At 38.6% G+C, this 19885-nt stretch overlaps 1 protein-coding gene across 1 annotated transcript in view; it reads left to right on the plus strand.

The window, feature by feature from the left end:
- The first annotated feature begins 3159 nt into the window (after nucleotides 1-3159).
- CATSPER3 (cation channel sperm associated 3) overlaps nucleotides 3160-19885 on the plus strand; it is a 31210-nt gene continuing 14484 nt past the window's right edge. Inside the window, exons 1-2 of the mRNA XM_015087631.3 lie at nucleotides 3160-3293; nucleotides 5311-5464. Of these exons, the coding sequence (XP_014943117.2) occupies nucleotides 3172-3293; nucleotides 5311-5464 (276 nt within the window). The 5' untranslated portion in view covers nucleotides 3160-3171. The remainder of the gene's footprint in view (nucleotides 3294-5310; nucleotides 5465-19885) is intronic.

The raw sequence follows: 19885 nt of genomic DNA on the forward strand, positions 1-19885 counted from the left end.
CATTAAAAAAAATTAAGAAAAAATGCTTAGAAACTTAGTCTCAGCATGTCATTTTACCCTTACATCCTTCATAAATATCTCTAGAAAATATGGTCATTTTCTTGTATAAACCATAATGCTACTATTATACCGAACAATATAAACCACAATTTCTTGATATCACCCAGTACCCAGGCAAAATCAAATTTCCTGGAAGGTCAGGAATGCCTTTGGACAGTAATTTTGTTCTAATTAGGATCCATGTGAGTCCACCCATCACATCTGCTCTCTTTATTCTTTCAATCTAGAGCCAGCAAGCTCCCCTTCTTTCCCTGTTTGCCCCATGTCATTGACTTATTGTGTAAGTGGGGTCAGGTGTCCTGTAGAGGATCCCACCTTCTGAATTTGTTCCTTTTGGTGTCATTTAACTTGTTTCACTGTACCCTGAATGGAAACTTCCCCCTTATTTTGAATGCAAGCCTGAGGGGCTCAACTTGTTGGCTGTTAACATACACCACATATTAACACAGTGGAGGGAGCAGGATATGGCTTGTAATTGCAGTGGTGAAGACCCGAGAATGCATCTACTAATTAGCAGCTACATGAGGTTTGACATAAGGTCCTTGTTAAGGGTTGTTGGGTCTGCTGGAACTCACAAACTTTACTGTAGAGAATTAGAGATCTCATATGAGAAGGCTGTAGAAATACTCATTGTGGTAAATTCCAACAGAATGAATCTCCAGACATTCTTCAAGTAACTGACCTATCAGCCTAAAAAGACACTGTCCGAGTTGGAGGCCCCCAAATTCCCTTTTGTTCCAAACCTTTGTGTGATGGCAGTGGTTTCTCTGATATGGTAAACTTTGGTTTCCCTCCATTTTCTTTCTAAGTGATCTCTGGAGCCCAGAGGAGTTAGAGACATGAACTACGACCCCTTGTATGACTTCCATAGATAACAAACCAGGTGCCAGCATGTTTGACAGTTCCTTTCATAAACTGAAGTTAATGAAAGTCGTGAAAATAATGGTTACTTTCTGGTGTTGGTAGGAGTTAGGAGATCTTTGGCTCAACAGAATAAGCATGGTTCTTCATGTTTTTGCTCTAGACAGAAAGCAGCAGCAGGTATATTGTATTTGGACACAAACCTGACTCCCATTAGAGTGTTGAAGGATTGCAGGACTCATAGAGGTACGGGGCAAGTCTATCTGCTTTCTCATCCAATGTTCAAAAATAAGCTGGTTGAACTCTGTAACTTATGGTTTTGTGAATTTCCTACAAAACAGCAAGGGCTGTAAAAGGGTTTGGCTAGAATATGTGAACTTTTTGTTTCAGTGCCAGTTACTTGGGACGATTAAAGGAATGACTCTTGGCCAGAAGACTTGAGTCCCCAAGCTGCCATGCTCAGCTTGTGTGTCCCCAAGTGGGGCCAAGTGTGGATTGCTTCCAAAAGGGTAGAAGAGGTGGCCCTTTGGCTTCTTGTTCCAGGGTTCCCGTCCTGTCCACCTGTCCATGAGAAAATATGGATGATTTCAGTGGACCCTGGATGAGCTTGTCGCCTCTGATTCTCTTCACCAGCTGGAGTTCCATTCCCGGACTAGATGTCTTCATCAGTGACTTCAGAAACCACATTCAGATGGGCTTAGCTGTGCTGATATGGTATACTAAGAACAACTGGACTTTTCTCTGCTGCTTCCAGCAGGCCAACTTTCTTCACCCCTGCAAGCATTGTGAAAGATTTCTTTACATTCTTAATCTCCTCTCTATTTCTCCCCCAAAGTGTGCTTTTTAAAGAGGGAAGGCATGGAGGTATGTATACCTTTGGGGTTCCCGGGGATGGACTTGCACCATGCTCAGCTACTTGAGTGAGCATGAGGATCCCTGATGCCATCCATCTGTGTACTCATACAGCACACACCTGCAAAGGGCCTTCTGTGTGCCCCAGGGGGAGTGGGCGCATTGATGTATTGGGGGAAGGTGGAAACAGATTCAGGTGGAAAACTGTTTCAGATTGTCTCCCAGCAGCTGCTCCGGGAGACCACTGTGGGAATGTCAGCCACAAGCCCAGAAGAATTTAGGGGGCATATGACCAAAGAAGGCCGTAGGGGGTATAGGAAGAGCTGATCCCTGAGGGAGAGAATGTAGAGAAAGAAGCTGAAGTATGAATCTTGGGGACATTAATCAGAGTGGTTCTTCATGCTTCACTGTTGATGATTTTAAATGGAGAAACTGAATAAATCAGATGTTATTTCCCAGTTCAGTGTATTGGTTGCCTCTAAGAGTATTTTCCTAACAGGAACAGTCATATACACTTGTTTTAGAATGCCTGTGACAACAAAGGCATTGCGGTAGTTACTTCCTTTTCTTAGCGATCAAGAACTTACATGTGCACAAATTTGATCAATTTAGCCACTAAGGATTTAGTGCAGCACAGGGCTCCTCAGATCACTCTGTCTAGATTTGCCTTGGAAACCAAAGGGGTTAGGTAGGAGTATGAAAGCATGGTGAATATATTAATCCCAAGAATTGAACCGAGCAAAAACCCTATTGCTCATGCACATAAAGTATCTCTACCCCACAGGCTTATCCCCTAAACTCTGTTTAGGAGGATCGTATGCACACAATTACATCCCCCCAATTAGCTAGTGCTGGGCATGGCTAACCTTCTCTGTTTCTACATTTTCTTGTGTTCTAGCCCCAAACCCATCAAAATCTTTTCTGTCATTCCTGGTGTCTCCAGTCCAGTCTTGTGCCCTAGAGTTATGGTATTGGCTTCTAGAACTCAGAGAACTTTGTTTTTCCCTCTTATATGACCCTTATCTCTTTCTAACACATTAAGGGACTTTGTCTATCCGATGGGGATACTTCTGAAGAAGGAAGGGCTTTTGTCTGCTTTAGCTCTAGCATCTGTCTCTCACCTTTAGCCTGGAGCTTTATAGTTCCTGTGTACTCATAGCCCTTTGGCTGACCTGAGGTGCTTAGTCTCCCAGGGAAGACAAGCTGTCTGCATAGGTCAGATGGGGAGGATTTTACTCCAGGGAACTGCAGACTACCACTATACTGGAATGCCCAAGAGTGACCTCATAAAGCAAGGGTTCCTTTTGTGGGCCCTGCTCTGTGGCCTCTCGGGATCTAGATGCCAAGGAGATCTTTAAGCATAGATTTTCTGTTGGATGATTAAAGCAAAGAATAAAAATGGAAAATTTTTTTGGGAAAATGCCTCAACAGTTTCATTACCAGAAGGACACAAGAGTCATTTCAAGCTCGCTGTTGGATAATGCCTCAAAGCCATTCTATTCGAGATTCGGGAGCTTTCAGTAAATATCCTTTATTTCTCTTGCTTGTTAAGAAATGCGCAAATGGCAGCTTGGGGGCAGGGTATCAATGTTGTCTTAGCCTCTTCCCGTACACGCTCCTCCGCTGCCCAAAACAAGGTGCATGCCCTTGAGAATCTGCCTTCTGTGGCTGGTAAGGTTGGTGGAGGCTTAGCCAAACCCTTTGCTTCTTTGGCCTTAATATTATGACTGGCTATTTAAGTCAACATTCAGTTGTGCTCTTATTTGACCCGTACACTGAATTTGACTCTCTGTTGCCCTTTTTTACTTTTTACCTTTTTGTCATTTTTACTTTGCTTTTATTAGCTACTGTGTTAGAAAATTTGAAGATTTTTGGGGGGGATAATAGACCTGATCTCACATCAGACAGTGAAATCATACATCTTGTTTTTATGGATTATAATAGTATATATATTCTGTATTTATTTACGGTTACGAGAGTGTATTCATTTGATACATATAATGGGAAAAAGTGATACATACTCTTTGAGAAAAATTGCAAAGCACAGATAAATATAAATAACCAAGAAAAAGAATTACCTGTAAGCTCACTTTCCATAGGCAGATACTAGTGACATTTTGGCATGTTTCCTACTCAGTTTTTTCTACCTGTTTTTGTACATTTGAGATAATTCTGAGTATACAGAGTTGTGTATCTTGTTTTTGTCTTTTGCTATACAGTGGATCATCATTTTTTCAAATCATCAAAAATGCACAGATATATTTTAGTATCTATATAATATTCCATGAGATGGATATGCCATAGTGTACTTAACTAGTCTTTTTTGCTAGACTTTTTAAATTGTTTTCAAGTTCTCACTACTATAAATAATGCTGGGATGCACGTGTTTGGCCATAGTCACCTCATTCCAGATTGTATTCTCTTAGGGTAGGTAGGTTCCTTATATCAGAGGATACACTCAGTGCTAAGGCTTTTCAGAGGAGCTGGCCAATTTACATTCCTCCTGGCATTTTATGAGAATGCCTCATCACACTACACTATTGTCAGCATTAAATGCTGTTACGTTTAAGTCTTTGCTAACTTTATAAGCGAAAATGGTGGTTTCACCTAATTTGCATTCCCTTGGTTAGTAATGCTACTGAATGTTCATTACCATTTATATTTATTTCATAAATTGATTGTGTGTTTGCCTGTTTTTTCCTAGAGTGTCCAGTTTTGTTTTGTTTTTTTTAATCATTAATTTGTGAGTACTTGTCTGGGTGATTATTGGATTACCAGTTTTTCCTACTAGACTGAGAGGATTGAGGTTTGCTCACCTTATATGCACAGTGTCTGCTATATTGCCTGGCATGTAGTACTCATTCGATAAGAATTTGTTGAATGAGTAAATGAAGATGATGCTTTGTTTTGCTTGAGAAGTAGTGGTAACTCCCCCCTCCTCCCCCCCCTCCCCCACCGAGGTCTAAAGTGAAGGTACTAAATAACTGAGTGGGGACAGAACAATTTAGGGATCATTATACATATTTCAGTGGTTATTCAGTTAGTGTTGTGTTGCAATTTTTAAATAATATTTATCTAAGTAATCTTGACACCCAATATGGGGCTCGAACTCATGACCCTGATCAAGAGTCAATGCTCTTCCAACTGAGCCAGCCAGGAGTCTCACGTTGTGTTGCAATGTGAAAGTGTATTTACATTAAAAAAATACACTTTTTTTACATTTTATTTATTTTTGAGAGAGAGAGCGCACAAGTAGGGGAGAGGCAGAGAGAGAGGGAGACACAGAATCTGAAGCAGGCTCCAGGTTCTGAGCTGTCAGCACAGAGCCCGACATGGGGCTCAAACTCACAAACCATGAGATCATGACCTGAGCTGAAGTCGGACGCTTAACTGACTGAGCCACCCAGGTGCCCCAGTATATTTAAATTTACATTCACAGAGAGGATAGAGCAGACCCTCATCCCTACAAAAATGTGTAATGTTTGGGATCTAGTTCTGTTGTAAGATAATCGTACCTCTGCTTCAACTTTTTGACAGAAGGAAAGATGCTCAATGTCAGGAATTTGTGAAGAGAGTCATAATGAGTCATCTCTTTAAGATAATTATGATTAGTATCGTCTCCGTGAATGCCTTTTTTGTGGTCTTGTGGACTGATTATAATACAAGATACAACTTATTCACACTTTGTGAGGTAAGCAGACAAAAATGGATCCATTTTCTTCTGTTTCACCTGTTTTATTTTTGAAAATGTTATGTTTAAGGCATTTTGTTCAAGAAAATTTTCCACAGAAAAATTCTAAGGGCTTTAAAAATCTACGGTAAAATCGGGGAAGAAGGTGGCAATAGTAGCAGTGGTGACAGTGTTTTTTAATCTCCCTGAGTTTCCTCTTGAAAGCAGAGCAATTTGAGAGCAGAGCTAAAAACCGATGGGAAGCATTGAAACCCAAACTAGTTAAAAAGATATCTTTACTAAGAGCCATAACTGCACAGTGTTAGCCTCTGAAGGAGACAAAGCAGAGGGCATTCAATAAATATCCGCTGAAAGGTATGATGGGCTGATGTGAGAATAGCCCTTGATGGTGGGAAGGGCGTTGCTCATTCCAGTACTGGCTTAGTGCAAGAAGTTCTTGTTAGTTTCCAGAGTGCCTAGAACAGTCTGGATATTGTAAACTTTGAAGACTGACCATCCAGGGCTCCCTTCAGGGCCGGCACTCTCCCACCCCCTGCCCACCTAGGAGAAATATTGGGAGTGGAATAAAAATTGAGCAGGGTAGGGGCCCAGAGATGAAGGAGGAAAAGGTCCAGATAAAATTGGAGGAGGGAACCAGAACAAAGAAATCTTAAATGAGGCCACATCTTTAAAAAAAATTTTTAAGTTTATTTTTTATTTATTTTAAGAAAAAGTGTGAGTGGGGGAGGAGCAGAGAGAGAGGGAAATGGAGAATCCCAAGCAGGCTCTGCACTGTCAGCACAGAGTCCAATGTGGGGCTTGAACCCATGCAATTGTGAGATCATGACCTGAAGCTACCCCACCTTGAAACACAGCACAAAAGAGGGAGCTACATGTAGTTAGAACCACACCTTCTAAAAGTACAGGAAGGGGCAGCTGGGTGGCTCAGTTGGTTAAACTTCTGACTTCAGATCAGGTCATGATCTTGTGGTTGGTGGGTTTGAGGCCCACATCAGGCTCTCTGCTGTCAGTGCAGAATCTGCTTTAGATCCTTTGTCTCCCTTTTTTTTGCCCCTCCTCTGCCTCGCACATGTGTTTTCTCTCTCTCTCTCTCTCTCTCTCAAAAATAAACATTAAAAAAAAAAAAGTTCAGGAAAGAGTATAAAAGAGTATACTAGAAAGAGATTGAGGTAAAATCCCACAGAGAATTATTATGAAAGGAAAAAAGAGAATAAAGTGGAGAATAATACCCCTGTAGATAATGGAAGCCTACCACAAAGACATGTCCACAAAACAGAGAACTGTAGCATGTTATTTCAGAACTAGGTAAATGTTTAAGAAAATGATATGAGATAGGAAAGAACAGAGGCCAAGTGACAAAACTCAGGAAAGAATTAGAAATAGGGGCATCTGGGTGGCTCCGTCAGTTAAGTGTCCGACTTCAGCTCAGATATGATCTCATGGTTCGTGGGTTCTAGCCCTGCATCAGGCTCTTTGCTGACAGCTCAGAGCCTGGAGCCTGCTTCAGATTCTCTGCCCCTCCCCTGTTCACACTCTGTCTGTCTGTCTCTCAAAAGTAAACATTAAAAAATTTTTTTAAAAAAAGAATTAGGAATAAAAGTCATTTCAAAAATGAAGATGTGGGGTGCCTGGGTGGTTCAGTTAGTTAAGTGTCAGACTTTTTTTTTTTATATTTTTTTTAATGTTTATTCTTGAGAGAAAAAGAGGAAGCACGAGTCAGGGAGGGGCAGCGAGAGAGGGAGACACAGAATCTGAAGCGGGCTCCAGGCTCTGCGCTGTCAGCACAAAGCCCAATGCGGGGCTCGAACCCATGAAACGCAAGCATCAGCCTCTTGATTTTGGCTCAGGTCATGATCTCACAGGTTTAAGACAAGCCCTGCATCGGGCTCCATACTGAGCATGGAGTCTGCTTGGGATTCTGTCTTCTCTCTCTCTCTCTCTCTCTCCCTCCCTCCCTCCCTCCCTCCCCTGCTCTCTTGCTTGCTTGTGTGTTTTCTCTCTTTCAAAGGAAAAAAAGTTGAAGATGCAACTAAGAGCAATTAGGCACAATAGGTAATAGCTTAAGTGAAATATTAGATTAATGGAAGAGATTTTTAAAAATCTATAAGAAATGAAGAGATAAAAAGGATTCAAGAGAAAATGATGAATACTGAAGATGTGGGAAGAAAAGATCCAACATAAATATAATAGGAGTCCCTGAATTTGAAACAAAAACAAAGGGACAGACCAAACACAAACCTGTAATTAAGAAAAGTTACCTGAAATAAAATAATTAAAATTATATATTGAAAGAGCACACTTTGAGAATATTGATTGAGAACAATAAACCCCAGGACTTTCTAGTAAAATTATTGGACTCTAAAGGAAAGAGGTAGAGGACATTGTGAGCATCTCAATTGGATAAGGAAAAGAAAATGTTTGACAGACTTTTTTCTGGTAATGCTTTCTGCTAAAGGAAATGGAGTAATATATTTAAGATACTTGAGGGAAGAAAATGTGAACCAAGAATTCTAGATGCTGTATAACTGACTTCCAAGTATCATGCACATGGAGAAACTGTCACCGATCATTAAAACACTTGGATGATACTGTTCCCTTGAGCCCTTCCTTTGGAATCTGGTGAAGAATAAGTTTCAGCCAACCAGAATGACTAGAGATGCATCAACGTTAGGATGCGGATGAGCATTAAACATAATTGTTTGTAGAAATAATCATAATTGTGGGCTAACGAGAGATTCCAGCATATAATGAATCTGTCCTCTGGCAGGGAAGATACACTATGACTAAATGGGGGGACTGGGGAGAGTTAATGCAAAAAAATTTAAAACCATTGTTAAAAGTCAGCTTAGTGGAGATACTAGTAGTCGTGTCATTTTGAGACTGTTGTGTGTGTAATACAGGATAAAGCAGATGGGTAATTATTGGACAGTTTAGTTGTGTTGTCCTCTGTGTCGTTTTTTTTTTTTAATGTTTTTTTTTTTTTTGAGAGAAAGCATGAGTGGGGTTGGGGCAGAGAGAGAGAGAGAGACAGACAGACAGACAGACAGACAGAGGATCTGAAGCAGGTTCTGTGCTGACAGCAGAGAAGCTGAAACAGGGCTCAAACTCACGAACCATGAGATCATGATGTGAGCCCAAGTCAGACGCTTAACTGACTGAGCCATCCAGGCGCCCCTCCTTTGTGTTCTTGAGAACCAGTAATAATCATGGAAGAAAGGAGAAACATATAGACGAAACTAAGTAAAAACCATGTAGTTTCACATTTAAATTTGAAACATCAGTATAAATTACTAATGTATTTCGTCCTTACTCATGAAAGATCTAGAACATTGACCGCTAAACTGTTATGCATCCTTACTGCCCACAATTTGATTTTGAAAGACCATTTCTTACTAAAACAAACAAACAAGCAAAACAGACAGATTAGAGATTCTTAGAGAAATGATTGACTGCAGGTCTAGGGCAAGAAATACTTGGGTCAGGAGTATCTTCTCATGCACATAGCAAGGAAGCTATCAAAGATTACTGGGGTCATGTCAAAAGGACTCATGAAACAACTTGAAGAAGAGGCTCCTACTGGACAAAGATGGGACACTTTGAGCTTCAATAAGGATAATAATTAAAATGGATTGAAACTCATCAAACAATCTATAAGTTTGCAATGATACCAAAACACTAATGTCACTTTGGAGGGTAATAAGAAACCAATCCTTTATCTCAAAAACTGTTAAATTAAGAGAAAGAATCATACATTACTAACCTTATATAAATCATATTACTGAATAATATTACATAGTAAGGGGAAACTCTCTTTACAGAAAAATCCCAGGGGCACCTGGGTGGCTCAGTCGGTTAAGCGTCCGACTTCAGCCCAGGTTGTGATCTCATGTTCGTGGGTTTGAGCCCCACATCAGGCTCTGTGCTGACAGCTCAGAGCCTGGAGCCTGCTTCGGATTTTGTGTCTCCCTCTCTCTTTGCCCCTCCCCTGCTTGTGTTTTGTCTCTCTCTCTCTGTCAAAAATAAATAAACATTAAAATATTAAAATAAAAAATGTTTACAATAAAAAAGTATCTCAGTTAATAAATGAAAAAAGAAATGATAGAATTAGGATATCGCTATTTTCATCCCCCAGTGAAGTAATGGATCTAGGCCATTAGCATCAGTGGCTGCTACCGTCATAAAAGGAGAGACAGCCAGACATTATATGCCTGCTGTGAAAGAACAGAACATACAATCTTGCCAAAGAGATGAAACCTGAATCTGATCTAGCCTTTGGATCCAGCTGCCTGTTTCCGGGAAATAGAGGACAGAGGAGAATGCTGAGCTACACCATGAGTGTGCAGTCAGCAAAATCCAGACTGGCAAATTCTACCAGTCAGACTGCCTGGGTTCATCAACAAATAAAGTGTAAGGAAAGAGAAAAAGGAATGGAAGACTTAAAAGACCTATCAAATTTAAAAAAAAATTACAATTAAACTTGAAGGATTAGTTCCAGGGATGTACACATGGGTTCCTATCTATAGAGAAATGAAGAAAGTGATTACTATGAAAATCAGGATTATGGTGATGTAAACAAAGGACATGGTGAAATCCAGGAAAAGAGATTTTCACTTCATTTTCACTTTGGAAAATGAAGGCATTGACAAGTTCCCATGTATATGGAAGGGTTTAGAGAGCCATAAATGCCCAGGGCAGGACACATTCTTAGAGAAGACTTGAGAAGATCCCAAGCTTTCACCTCTGGCTGATCTCTATGATCAGCACAAGTAGGAAATGAAGGCTAAGGTAGAGTTGAAAAAATGGCTTGGCTAAGCATTGATGGGGTCTTCCAACACAAAGTTAGTCTGCAAAGACTAGGAGAGTTTCTTTTTCTTTTCCCTCCCCCCTCTCTTTTCTTTCTTCTCTTTCCTTCCTTTCCTCTCTTTCTTTCTTTTTTCCCTCCCTCTCTCTCTCTTTCCTTCCTTCCTTTTTAAAACAAATTTAATGTTTATTTTTGAGAGAGAGAGAGAGAGAACAAATGAATATGAAAGGGGGAGGAGGAGAGAGCGAGGGAGACACAGAATCTGAAGCAGGCTCCAGGCTCCAAGCTGTCAGCACAGAGCCCAACATGGGTCTCAAACCCACGAACCATGGGATGATGACCTGAGCTAAAGTTGGACACTTAACTGACTGAACCACCAGTCACCTCGTTCCTTCCTTTCTTTCTTCTTTCCTTCCTCTCTCTCTCTTTCTCTCTCTCTTTCCTTCTCTCTCTGCCTTTCTCTTTCTTCCTTCCCTCCCCCTTCCCTCCTTCCTCTTCTTTTCTTTTTCCTTTCCTTTCCTTTCCTTTCCTTTCCTTTCCTTTCCTTTCCTTTCCTTTCCTTTCCTTTCCTTTCCTTCTCTTTTTCTCTTTCCTCACTCTATTTCTTCTGTTTGAGGCATTTAAGAAAATATCTCTTTAAACACTAGCTAAAGGAAGAGACTTCAAAGACCTACATGTGACAAAGAATACAGTGTTTTTTTAAGATTTTATTTTTAAGTAATCTCTTCACCCAACATGGGGCTTGAACACACAACCCTGAGATCAAGAGTTGCATGCCCTATCAATTGAGCCAGCCAGGCACCCCACAGAGAATATAGTTTTACAAAAACTTTTTAGAAAGGCCACTAAACAAATGACTGCTATCCACAGAAAGTAACAAATTCCGAGGAGAGGGAAGAATCTGATTTTTAGAGCTACTACACTGTAATATTTAAAATATACAGTTTCAGGGGCGAGTGGCTCACTTGGTTAAGCGTCCAACTTTGGCCAGGTCATAATCTCTTGGTTCGTGAGTTTGAGCCCCACGTGGGACTCTGTGCTGACAGCTGGGAGTCTGGATCCTGCTTCAGATTCTGTGTCTCCCTCTCTCTCTGCCCCTCCCCCTCTCATGCTCTGCCTCTCTCTCTCCCTCTCAAAAAATGAATAAACATTAAAAAAAATTTTTAAAAGTCTAGTTTCAAAAAAAATTAAGCATGCCAATAAACAAGCAGGTATGGCTTTATTTACTTATTTTTAAATAATTTATTGTCGAGTTAATTAACATACAGTGTATACATTGTAGTCTTGGCTTTGGGAGTAGACTCCTGTGATTCATCATTTATATACAACATCTAGTGCTCATCCCAACAAGTGCCCTCCTCAGTGCCCATCACCCATTTTCCCTGCCCCCACCCCCACCCCATCAACCCTCAGTTTGTTTTCTGTATTTAAGAGTGTCTCATGGTTTGCCTCCCTGTCTGTAACTTATTTTTCTTTCCCTTCCCCTATGGTCTTCTGTTAAGTTTCTCAAATTCCACATATGAGTGAAAACATATGATATTTTTTCTGACTGATTTACTTCACTTGGTATAATACCCTCCAGTTGCATCCATGTTAAGCAGGTATGACTTTTACACAGGAGAAATTAATAGAAACTGTCCCTGAGAAAGCACAGACACTGGAATTACTAGACAAAAAGTTTAATAAGTTCACTGTGTAAAATATGCCCAGGGAGCTAAAAGAAACCATGGGAAAAGAGCTAAATGTAACCAGGGGAACAATGTTTCAAGAAAGAGAGAATATTAATAAAGAGATAGAAATTATAAGAAGGAACCAAACAAATTCTGGAGTTGAAAAGTACATTAATTGAAAAATTCACTGGAGGGTGCCAGAGCAGATTTGAACAGGCAGAAGAAACATCACTGAATTTGAAGACAAATCTATTTAACTTAGTCTGAGGAGCAGAAAGAATAAAGAATGAAGATGAATGAACAGAGTCTAATAGACCTATGGGACACAAACATATCAACATACATAAATTAAGAGTTCCAGAAGAAGAAAGAGAAAGAGAATATTTGAAAAAATAATAGCTAAAAACTTCCCACATTTGATAAAGGATATATACATCCAAGAATCTATAAACTCCAAGGACAAACACAAAGAGTTCCACACTGAGACACATAATTGAGTCTCAAAAGCCAAGCACAAAAAGAATCTTGAAAGCACCAAGAGAGAAGCAACTTTTCACATACAAGGAATTCTCAATAATATTAGCACCTGATTTCTCCCCAGAAACTGTGGAGGACAGAAGGAAGTGCTAAGACAGATTTAAAGTACTGAGAGAAAAATACTGTTGACCCAGAATTCAATATGCAGCAAACCTGTCTTTCAAAAAATGAAGGAGAAATTAAGACATTTCTAGACACACAAAAGCTTGTGGAATTTCTTCTACAGGAAATGCTAAAGATCGCCCTGGGGTGCCTGGGTGACTGAGTCAGTTGAGCATGTGATTTCAGCTAGGGTCATGATCTCATGGTTCATGAGTTTGAGCCCTACATTGGGCTCACTGTTGTCAGCGCAGAGCCTGCTTCAGATGTTCTGTCCCCTCTGCCCCTCTCCCACTCACACTCTTTCTCTCAAAAATAAACATTTAAAAAAAGGTATTAAAAAAGAAGTGCTAAAGATAGTTCTTTAGGTGGAAATGAAACTAGACAGTAACTTGAATCCACTGATAGAAGTAACTACATAGGTAAATATAAAGGCCAATATTATTATATTTTTGGTTTGTAACTAAATATATGTATGTGTGTGGGTGTATGCTTTGAAATACAAATGCATAAAACAGTTATAGTTAATGGGTGCACAATGTATAAAAATGTATTTTGTGGGGTGCCTGGGTGGCTCAGTCATTTAAGCATCCAACTTCAGCTCATGGTCATGATCTCATGGCTCGTGAGTTCGAGCCCTGCATCTGGTTCTGTGATGACAGCCAGAGCCTGGAGCCTGCTTCAGATTCTGTGTCTCCCTCCCTCCCTCTCTGCTCCTCCCCCACTCACACTCTGTCTCTCTCTCTCTCTCAAAAATAATAAACATTTAAAAAAATTAAAAATGTATCTTGTGACAACAAAAACGTGGGGGAGGGATGGGGCTGTAAGGAAACAGAATTGTTATGTACTATTGAAGCTAAGGTTGTATTAACTAAAAATAGATTGTTACAAGTTTAAGAGCTTAATTTAATCATGAGAGTGACCACCAGAAAATAACTTAATAAATGTACACAAAAAGAAATAAGAGAGGAATCAAAATGGTACACTATAAAAAAAAATCAAGCACAAAAGAAAGCAGTACTGGAGGAATTAAGGAACAAAAAACGTATGACATATAGAAAACAAATAGAATGGCCGAGGTATTTCTTCTTTGTTAGTAATTACTTTAAATGCAGAGGAGTTGAGCTTTCCAATTAGGACAGAATGGGTTTTTGAAATCCAAATATATGCTGTCTCCAAAAGATTAACTTGAGATTCAAAGATACAAATAGGTTGAAAGTAGGGGCATCTGAGTGGCTCAGTTGGTTAAGCACCTGACTTCTTGTGGCTCATGAGGTTGAGCCCCACATTGGACTCTGTGCTGACAGCTCTGAGCCTGGAGCCTGCTTCAGATTCTGTGTCTCCCTCTCTCTCTCTGCCCCCTCCCCTGCTCATGCTTTATCTCTCTGAAAAATAGATGTTAAAAAAAAAAAAAAGACAACCCAAATAAGTTGAAAGTAGAAGAATGAAGAAAGATAATCCATGCAGGTATAAATGAAAAGAGATCTGAGTTGGCTGTACTGATATCAGATAAAATAGACATTAAGGCAAAACTGTTACAAGAAACAACATATTTGACAAAAGCGTCAATTCATCAAGAAAATACAATAATTTTGCTTAACTGCATACAGAGCATTCTCCAGGATAGACCATATGTTAGACCACAAAACAAGCTGCAATAAATTTAACAGTACTGAAATTGTACAAATTATCTTTTCTGACAACAATGCAATGAAACTGGAAATCAATAACAGCAAGAAAACTGGAAAAAATTCAAACATATGGAACACTCTTAAATGACCAGTAGGTCAAAGAAGAAATCACAAGGGAGATTAGAAAGTACTTTAAGGTGAATGAAAATGAACACACAACATAACACATAAGAAATATAATCAATAATATTGTAATAACTTTGTGTGGTGACATATAGTAACTACACTTACCATGGTGAGCATTTCACAATGTATATACATGTCAAATCACTGTTGTACACCTGGAACTAATATTGTATGTCAATTATACTTCAATTTTAAAAAGCATGATAAAACTTACAGGATGCAGCAAAAGCCGTGCTCAGAGGGAAATACATTCCTGTAGATGCCTGCATTAGGAAAGAAAAAAGATCTTGTATTAATAATCTAGCTTTAGATGATAAGGAACTAGAAAAAGAGCAAACCAAACTTAAAGGTAGCAGAAGGAAGGAAATTAAAAAGATTAGAATGAGATAAAATCGAGAATAAAGAAAATCAACAAAACCAAAATTTCATTTTTTGAAAAGATCGACAAAATTGTTGACTTTAGCTAGATTGACTAAGGAAAATAAGACTCTAATTACTATAATAGAAATGAAAGTTGGGACATTACTACTGACCTCATAGAGATAAAAAGGGTTATAGGAGAATACTAAAAACAATTGTACACCAACAAATTAGACAACCTAGATGAAACTAACAAATTCCTAGAAACATACGACAAAACTCAAAAGAAATAGGAAACTATTTTTTTAGTTTTATATATAAAGAGGTTGAATCACTAATCAAAATCTCCCAACAAAGAAGTGCCCAGGGCCAGATGACTTCACTAGTTAATTTTCTGCTGCATTTAAAGAAGAATGGGGGCATCTAGGTGGCTCAGTCGATTGAGTGTCCAACTCTTGATTTTGGCTTGGGTCATGATCTCAGAATCATGGGATTGAGGCCCATGTTAGGGAGCCTGCTTGGGATTCTCTCTTCCACTGCCCCTCTCCTGCTCGCTCTCTCTCTCTCTCTCTCTCTCTCTCTCTCAAAATAAATAAATAAAAATAAAGGGAAATGAACACCAATCCTTCTCAAACTCTTCCAAAAATTAGAAGAGGATGGAACACTTTTGAATTCATTACATCAGGACAGGATTACCTTGATACCAAAGTATCACAAGAAAAGAGGAATACAGACAAATATTCCTTATGAATGCAGATACAAAAATCCTCACGGAGATACTAACAAACTGAATTGCGCATCATACTTAAAATTTTTTTATGTTTTTATTTTATTTTTGAGAGAGAACAGTAGCAGGGAAGGGGCAGAGAGAGAGAGGGAGACACAGAAGCTGAAGCAGATTCCAGGCTCCAAACTGTTTGCCCAGAGCCCTATGCAGGGCTTCATCTCATGGATGGTGAGATCATGGCCTCAGCCAAAGTTGGGTGCCCAACTGACTGAGCCACTCAGGTGCCCCTAAGCAGCATACTGAAAAGGGTTATACACTATGATTCATTCCTAGATTTATCCTAGGAATCCCTTCAACATATGAAAGTCAATCAATGTCATACACCAGTAGAATGAAGGAAAAAATTCATGTTTGCATCAGTTCTTGCTGAAAAATCATTTGCAAAATCCAATACCCTTTCATGATAAAACACACACACACACACACACACACACACACACACACACACACACACAAAACTTAACAAACTAGAAATAGAAGGGAAATTCCTCAACTTGATAATGGGTATTTATGAAAAAATCCACAGTTAACATCATAGTCGGTGGTGAAAGACTGGAAATCTTTCTAATCTAAGATCAGGATCAGGAGCCTGCTTTCACCATTAAAAAAATTATGCTGGAAGTTCTAGCCAGAGGAATTAAGCAAGAAAAAGAAAAAAAAAGTTACTTGAATTGGAAAGGAAAAATTGAGATCATCTTTTTTTGCATGTGACTTGATCTTATGTATAGAGAATCCTAAAGAATACACACACACACACAACTATTAGGACTATTAAATTCAGCACAGTTGCAGGGCACAAGATAAACAATGAACATTAGATGTATTTTTTATACTAACAGTGAACAATCTGTAAAGGAAATTAAGAAAATTCCATTTACAAAAGCATCCAAGGGGCGAAGGGGCACCTTGGGTGGCTCAGTCCGTTGAGCATCTGACTCTTGATTTCAGCTTAGGTTATGATACCATGGTCATGGGATTGAGCCCTGCATTGGGCTCCATGCTGAGTGTGGAGTCTGCTTAGGATTCTTTCTCTCTCTCTCCCTCCCCTACTTACATCTTCTTTCTCTCTCTAAAATAATAATTTAAAAACATCCAAAATAATAAAATACCTAGGATTAGATTTCACCAAGGAGATGAGAGATGTGTGTCCTGAAAATTATAGAACATTGTTGAAAGAAATAAGACCTACATAAATGGAAAGACATCCCATATTCATAGATTAGAAGACTTGTTAAGACTTGTTACAAAGACTTTCCAGAATGATCTACAAATTCAATGCAATCCCTATCAAAATTTTAATTGCCTTAAAAAAAAAAAAAGATTCTCAAATTCATATGGATGTGCAAAGTGCCCTGAGTAGGCAAAACAGTATTGGAAATGAAGAACAGAGTTGAAGGACTTACACTTTTGACTTTAAAACTTACTACAGAGATATCGTAGTCAAAACAGTGTGATACAGGCATAAGGATACATGTAGACCTATGGAATACAATTGAGATCCTAGAGATAAAACCGAATAATGTGGCTAATTGATTTTCAACAAGAGTACCAAGACCATTCATTTAGGGCAAAAATAATTTCTTCATCAAATGATTCTGGGACAACTTTATATCCACATGCAATGAGTAAAGTTGGACCCCTACCTCACACCACATTCAAAAATTAACTCAAAATGGATCAACATCATAAATCTAACAGCTAGAATTCTTAGAAGAAAACACAGGGGAAAATGGTCATGACCTTGAATTTGGCAGTGGATTCTTAGGTATGACACCAAAAACATGGGCAATAAAAGAGAAAAGTAGATAAATTAGACTTCACCAAAATTAAAAACATTTGTGAGTCTAAGGGCACTATCAAGAAAGTGAAAAAGTGAAAAGACAGCCCACAGAAAGGGAAAAATAATTGCACATCATATAGCTGTTAAAAGATTAACGTGTAGACTATATAAAGAACTCCCACAACTCAACAGCAATAACAACAAAATAACCCAATTTAAAAATGCACAAAGGGGGGCACCTGGGTGGCTCAGTCAGTTGAGCATCTGACTTCGGCTCAGGTCATGGTCTCACGGTTGGTGGGTTTGAGCCCTGCTTTGGGCTCTGTGCTGACTGCTCAGAGCCTGGAGCCTGCTTTGGATTCTGTGTCTTCCTCTCTCGCTCTCTGCCCCTCCCCTGCTCATGCTCTGTCTCTCTCTCTTAAAAATGAATAAACATTAAAAAAATGCACAAAGGACTTGAATAGACATTTCTCCAAAGAAGATATGCAAATGACCAATAAGCACATTAAAAGATGTTCGAAGACAATAGTCATTAGAATGGAAAATGCAAATCAAAACAACTTCACGCCCACTGGATAGCTATTATAAAAACAAAAACTCCAAAATTGGAAATAACAAGTGTTGGTGATGTGGATGTGAAGAAGTTAGAACACTTGTGCATTGCTGGTGGGAATGTAAAATCATGTAGCCACTTTAGAAAACAGTTTCTCAAAAAGTTAAACATAGAATTGCCATATGATCCAGCAATACCACCAGGTGTGTGCTCAAAATAATTGAAAACAGGGACTCAAGCAGATACTTGTACGCCAGTGCTCATAGCAGCATTGTTCACAGTAGCCAAAAGGTGGAATCAAGTCATGTGTCCATTGGCCAATGAATGGATAAAGAAAGTGTGATGTATATGTAAAATGGAATATTATGCAGCCTTAAAAAGGAATGAAATTGTGATACGTGCTGCAATATGGATAAACCTTGAACACATTATGCTAAGTGAAATAAACCATATATAAAAGAGCAAATTATTATATGGTTTGTACCTAGAATAAGCAAATACATACAGACAGAAAGTAGAATGGAGTTTTCTAGGGCATAGGGGAGAGGGGATGTAAAGTTACTGCTTAATGGTTACAGAGCTTCTGCTTGGGAGAATGAGATAATTCTGGAAATGGTAGTGTTGCTGGTTGCACAATACTGTGAATGTACTTAATTCCAATGAATTGATTGTACACCTAAAATTGGTTAAATATTATAATTTTCATGTTTTATACATATTTTACTATAATCAAAAACAAAGGTTATAAATACAACTCACACCCCCACTGAATTTTATACTGTAAAATAATGAATTTTATGGTACATGAAATATTTCTCCATTTAATTTTTTAATTAAAAAAAAATTTTTTTTAACGTTTATTTTTGAGACAGAGAGAGACAGAGCATGAATGGGGGAGGGGCAGAGAGAGAGAGGGAGACACAGAATCGGAAGCAGGCTCCAGGCTCTGAGCCATCAGCCCAGAGCCCGATGTGGGGCTCGAACTCACGGACCGCGAGATCGTGACCTGAGCTGAAGTCGGACGCTCAACCGACTGAGCCACCCAGGCGCCCCAATATTTCTCCATTTTAAAAATTAATGAGCTTACTTGTTGGAAAAAAGCAACAAAATAAAATCAAAAAGAAGGAAAAAGGAGAAGAAAAAGGAAGGAAAGTAGAAAAGAAATAGTAAAGAGCAAAAATTAAGGAAATGGAAAACGAAGATTCAATAGAAGGTATCGACAAAGCCAAAAGTTAGATCTCAGAAAACAATTACAAAATAACTTTATTCAGGAGACAATCAAGATAAATAGAAGCCCTGAATTATGTTAGAGTTTTACAAGGAAAATTATAGGTGACATAGATATCAGAAATCTAATAATTTTGTGCCAAAAATTAAAAACCTAGCTGAAATTATTTTCTAGAAAAAAATTATAAAACTGACTTTCAGTAAAAAACGAAAAACCTGAAATAGTCTTTATATGTCCTTATATGTCTTTATGAATTCAATGCTTTATAGCCAGTTAGTTAAAACTTTCTGTCCCCAAAACCTACAAACTCACCTGGACTAGATGGTTTTATATTCATGGAGGAGACAATTCCAAACATAGAAAATGCTTGTTTTGATTAGATAAATGAGTACATCTGCCCTGCCCACAGACAATTCATTTTGTGAATTTCATTTCTGCAGGATACTTAGTGCCCAAACTAGACAAGGACAGTATGAGAAAGACAAATAACATCCGATTACATGAACATGGACACAAAAATCCCAAACAGAACATTGAGAAACTGAATAAAAATGTATGAAAAAGATTATATATCATTGCCAAGTTGGTTTTTTTCAGGAAGGCAAGTATTAGAAGAATCTACACATTTTATTAACCAGCTTAAAATATTAAAGGAGAAAAAAAAAACACCATGAGATCATTTTGAGAGATGCAGAAAACAAATTTGGTAATGAATATCCTTTAGGATAAACATTTAGCAAACTAGGGATAGAAAAGAATTATTAAATTTTTTTTTACATTTATTTATTT

Source organism: Acinonyx jubatus, chromosome A1 (assembly GCF_027475565.1).
Source record: "Acinonyx jubatus isolate Ajub_Pintada_27869175 chromosome A1, VMU_Ajub_asm_v1.0, whole genome shotgun sequence".
NCBI lineage: Eukaryota > Metazoa > Chordata > Mammalia > Carnivora > Felidae > Acinonyx > Acinonyx jubatus.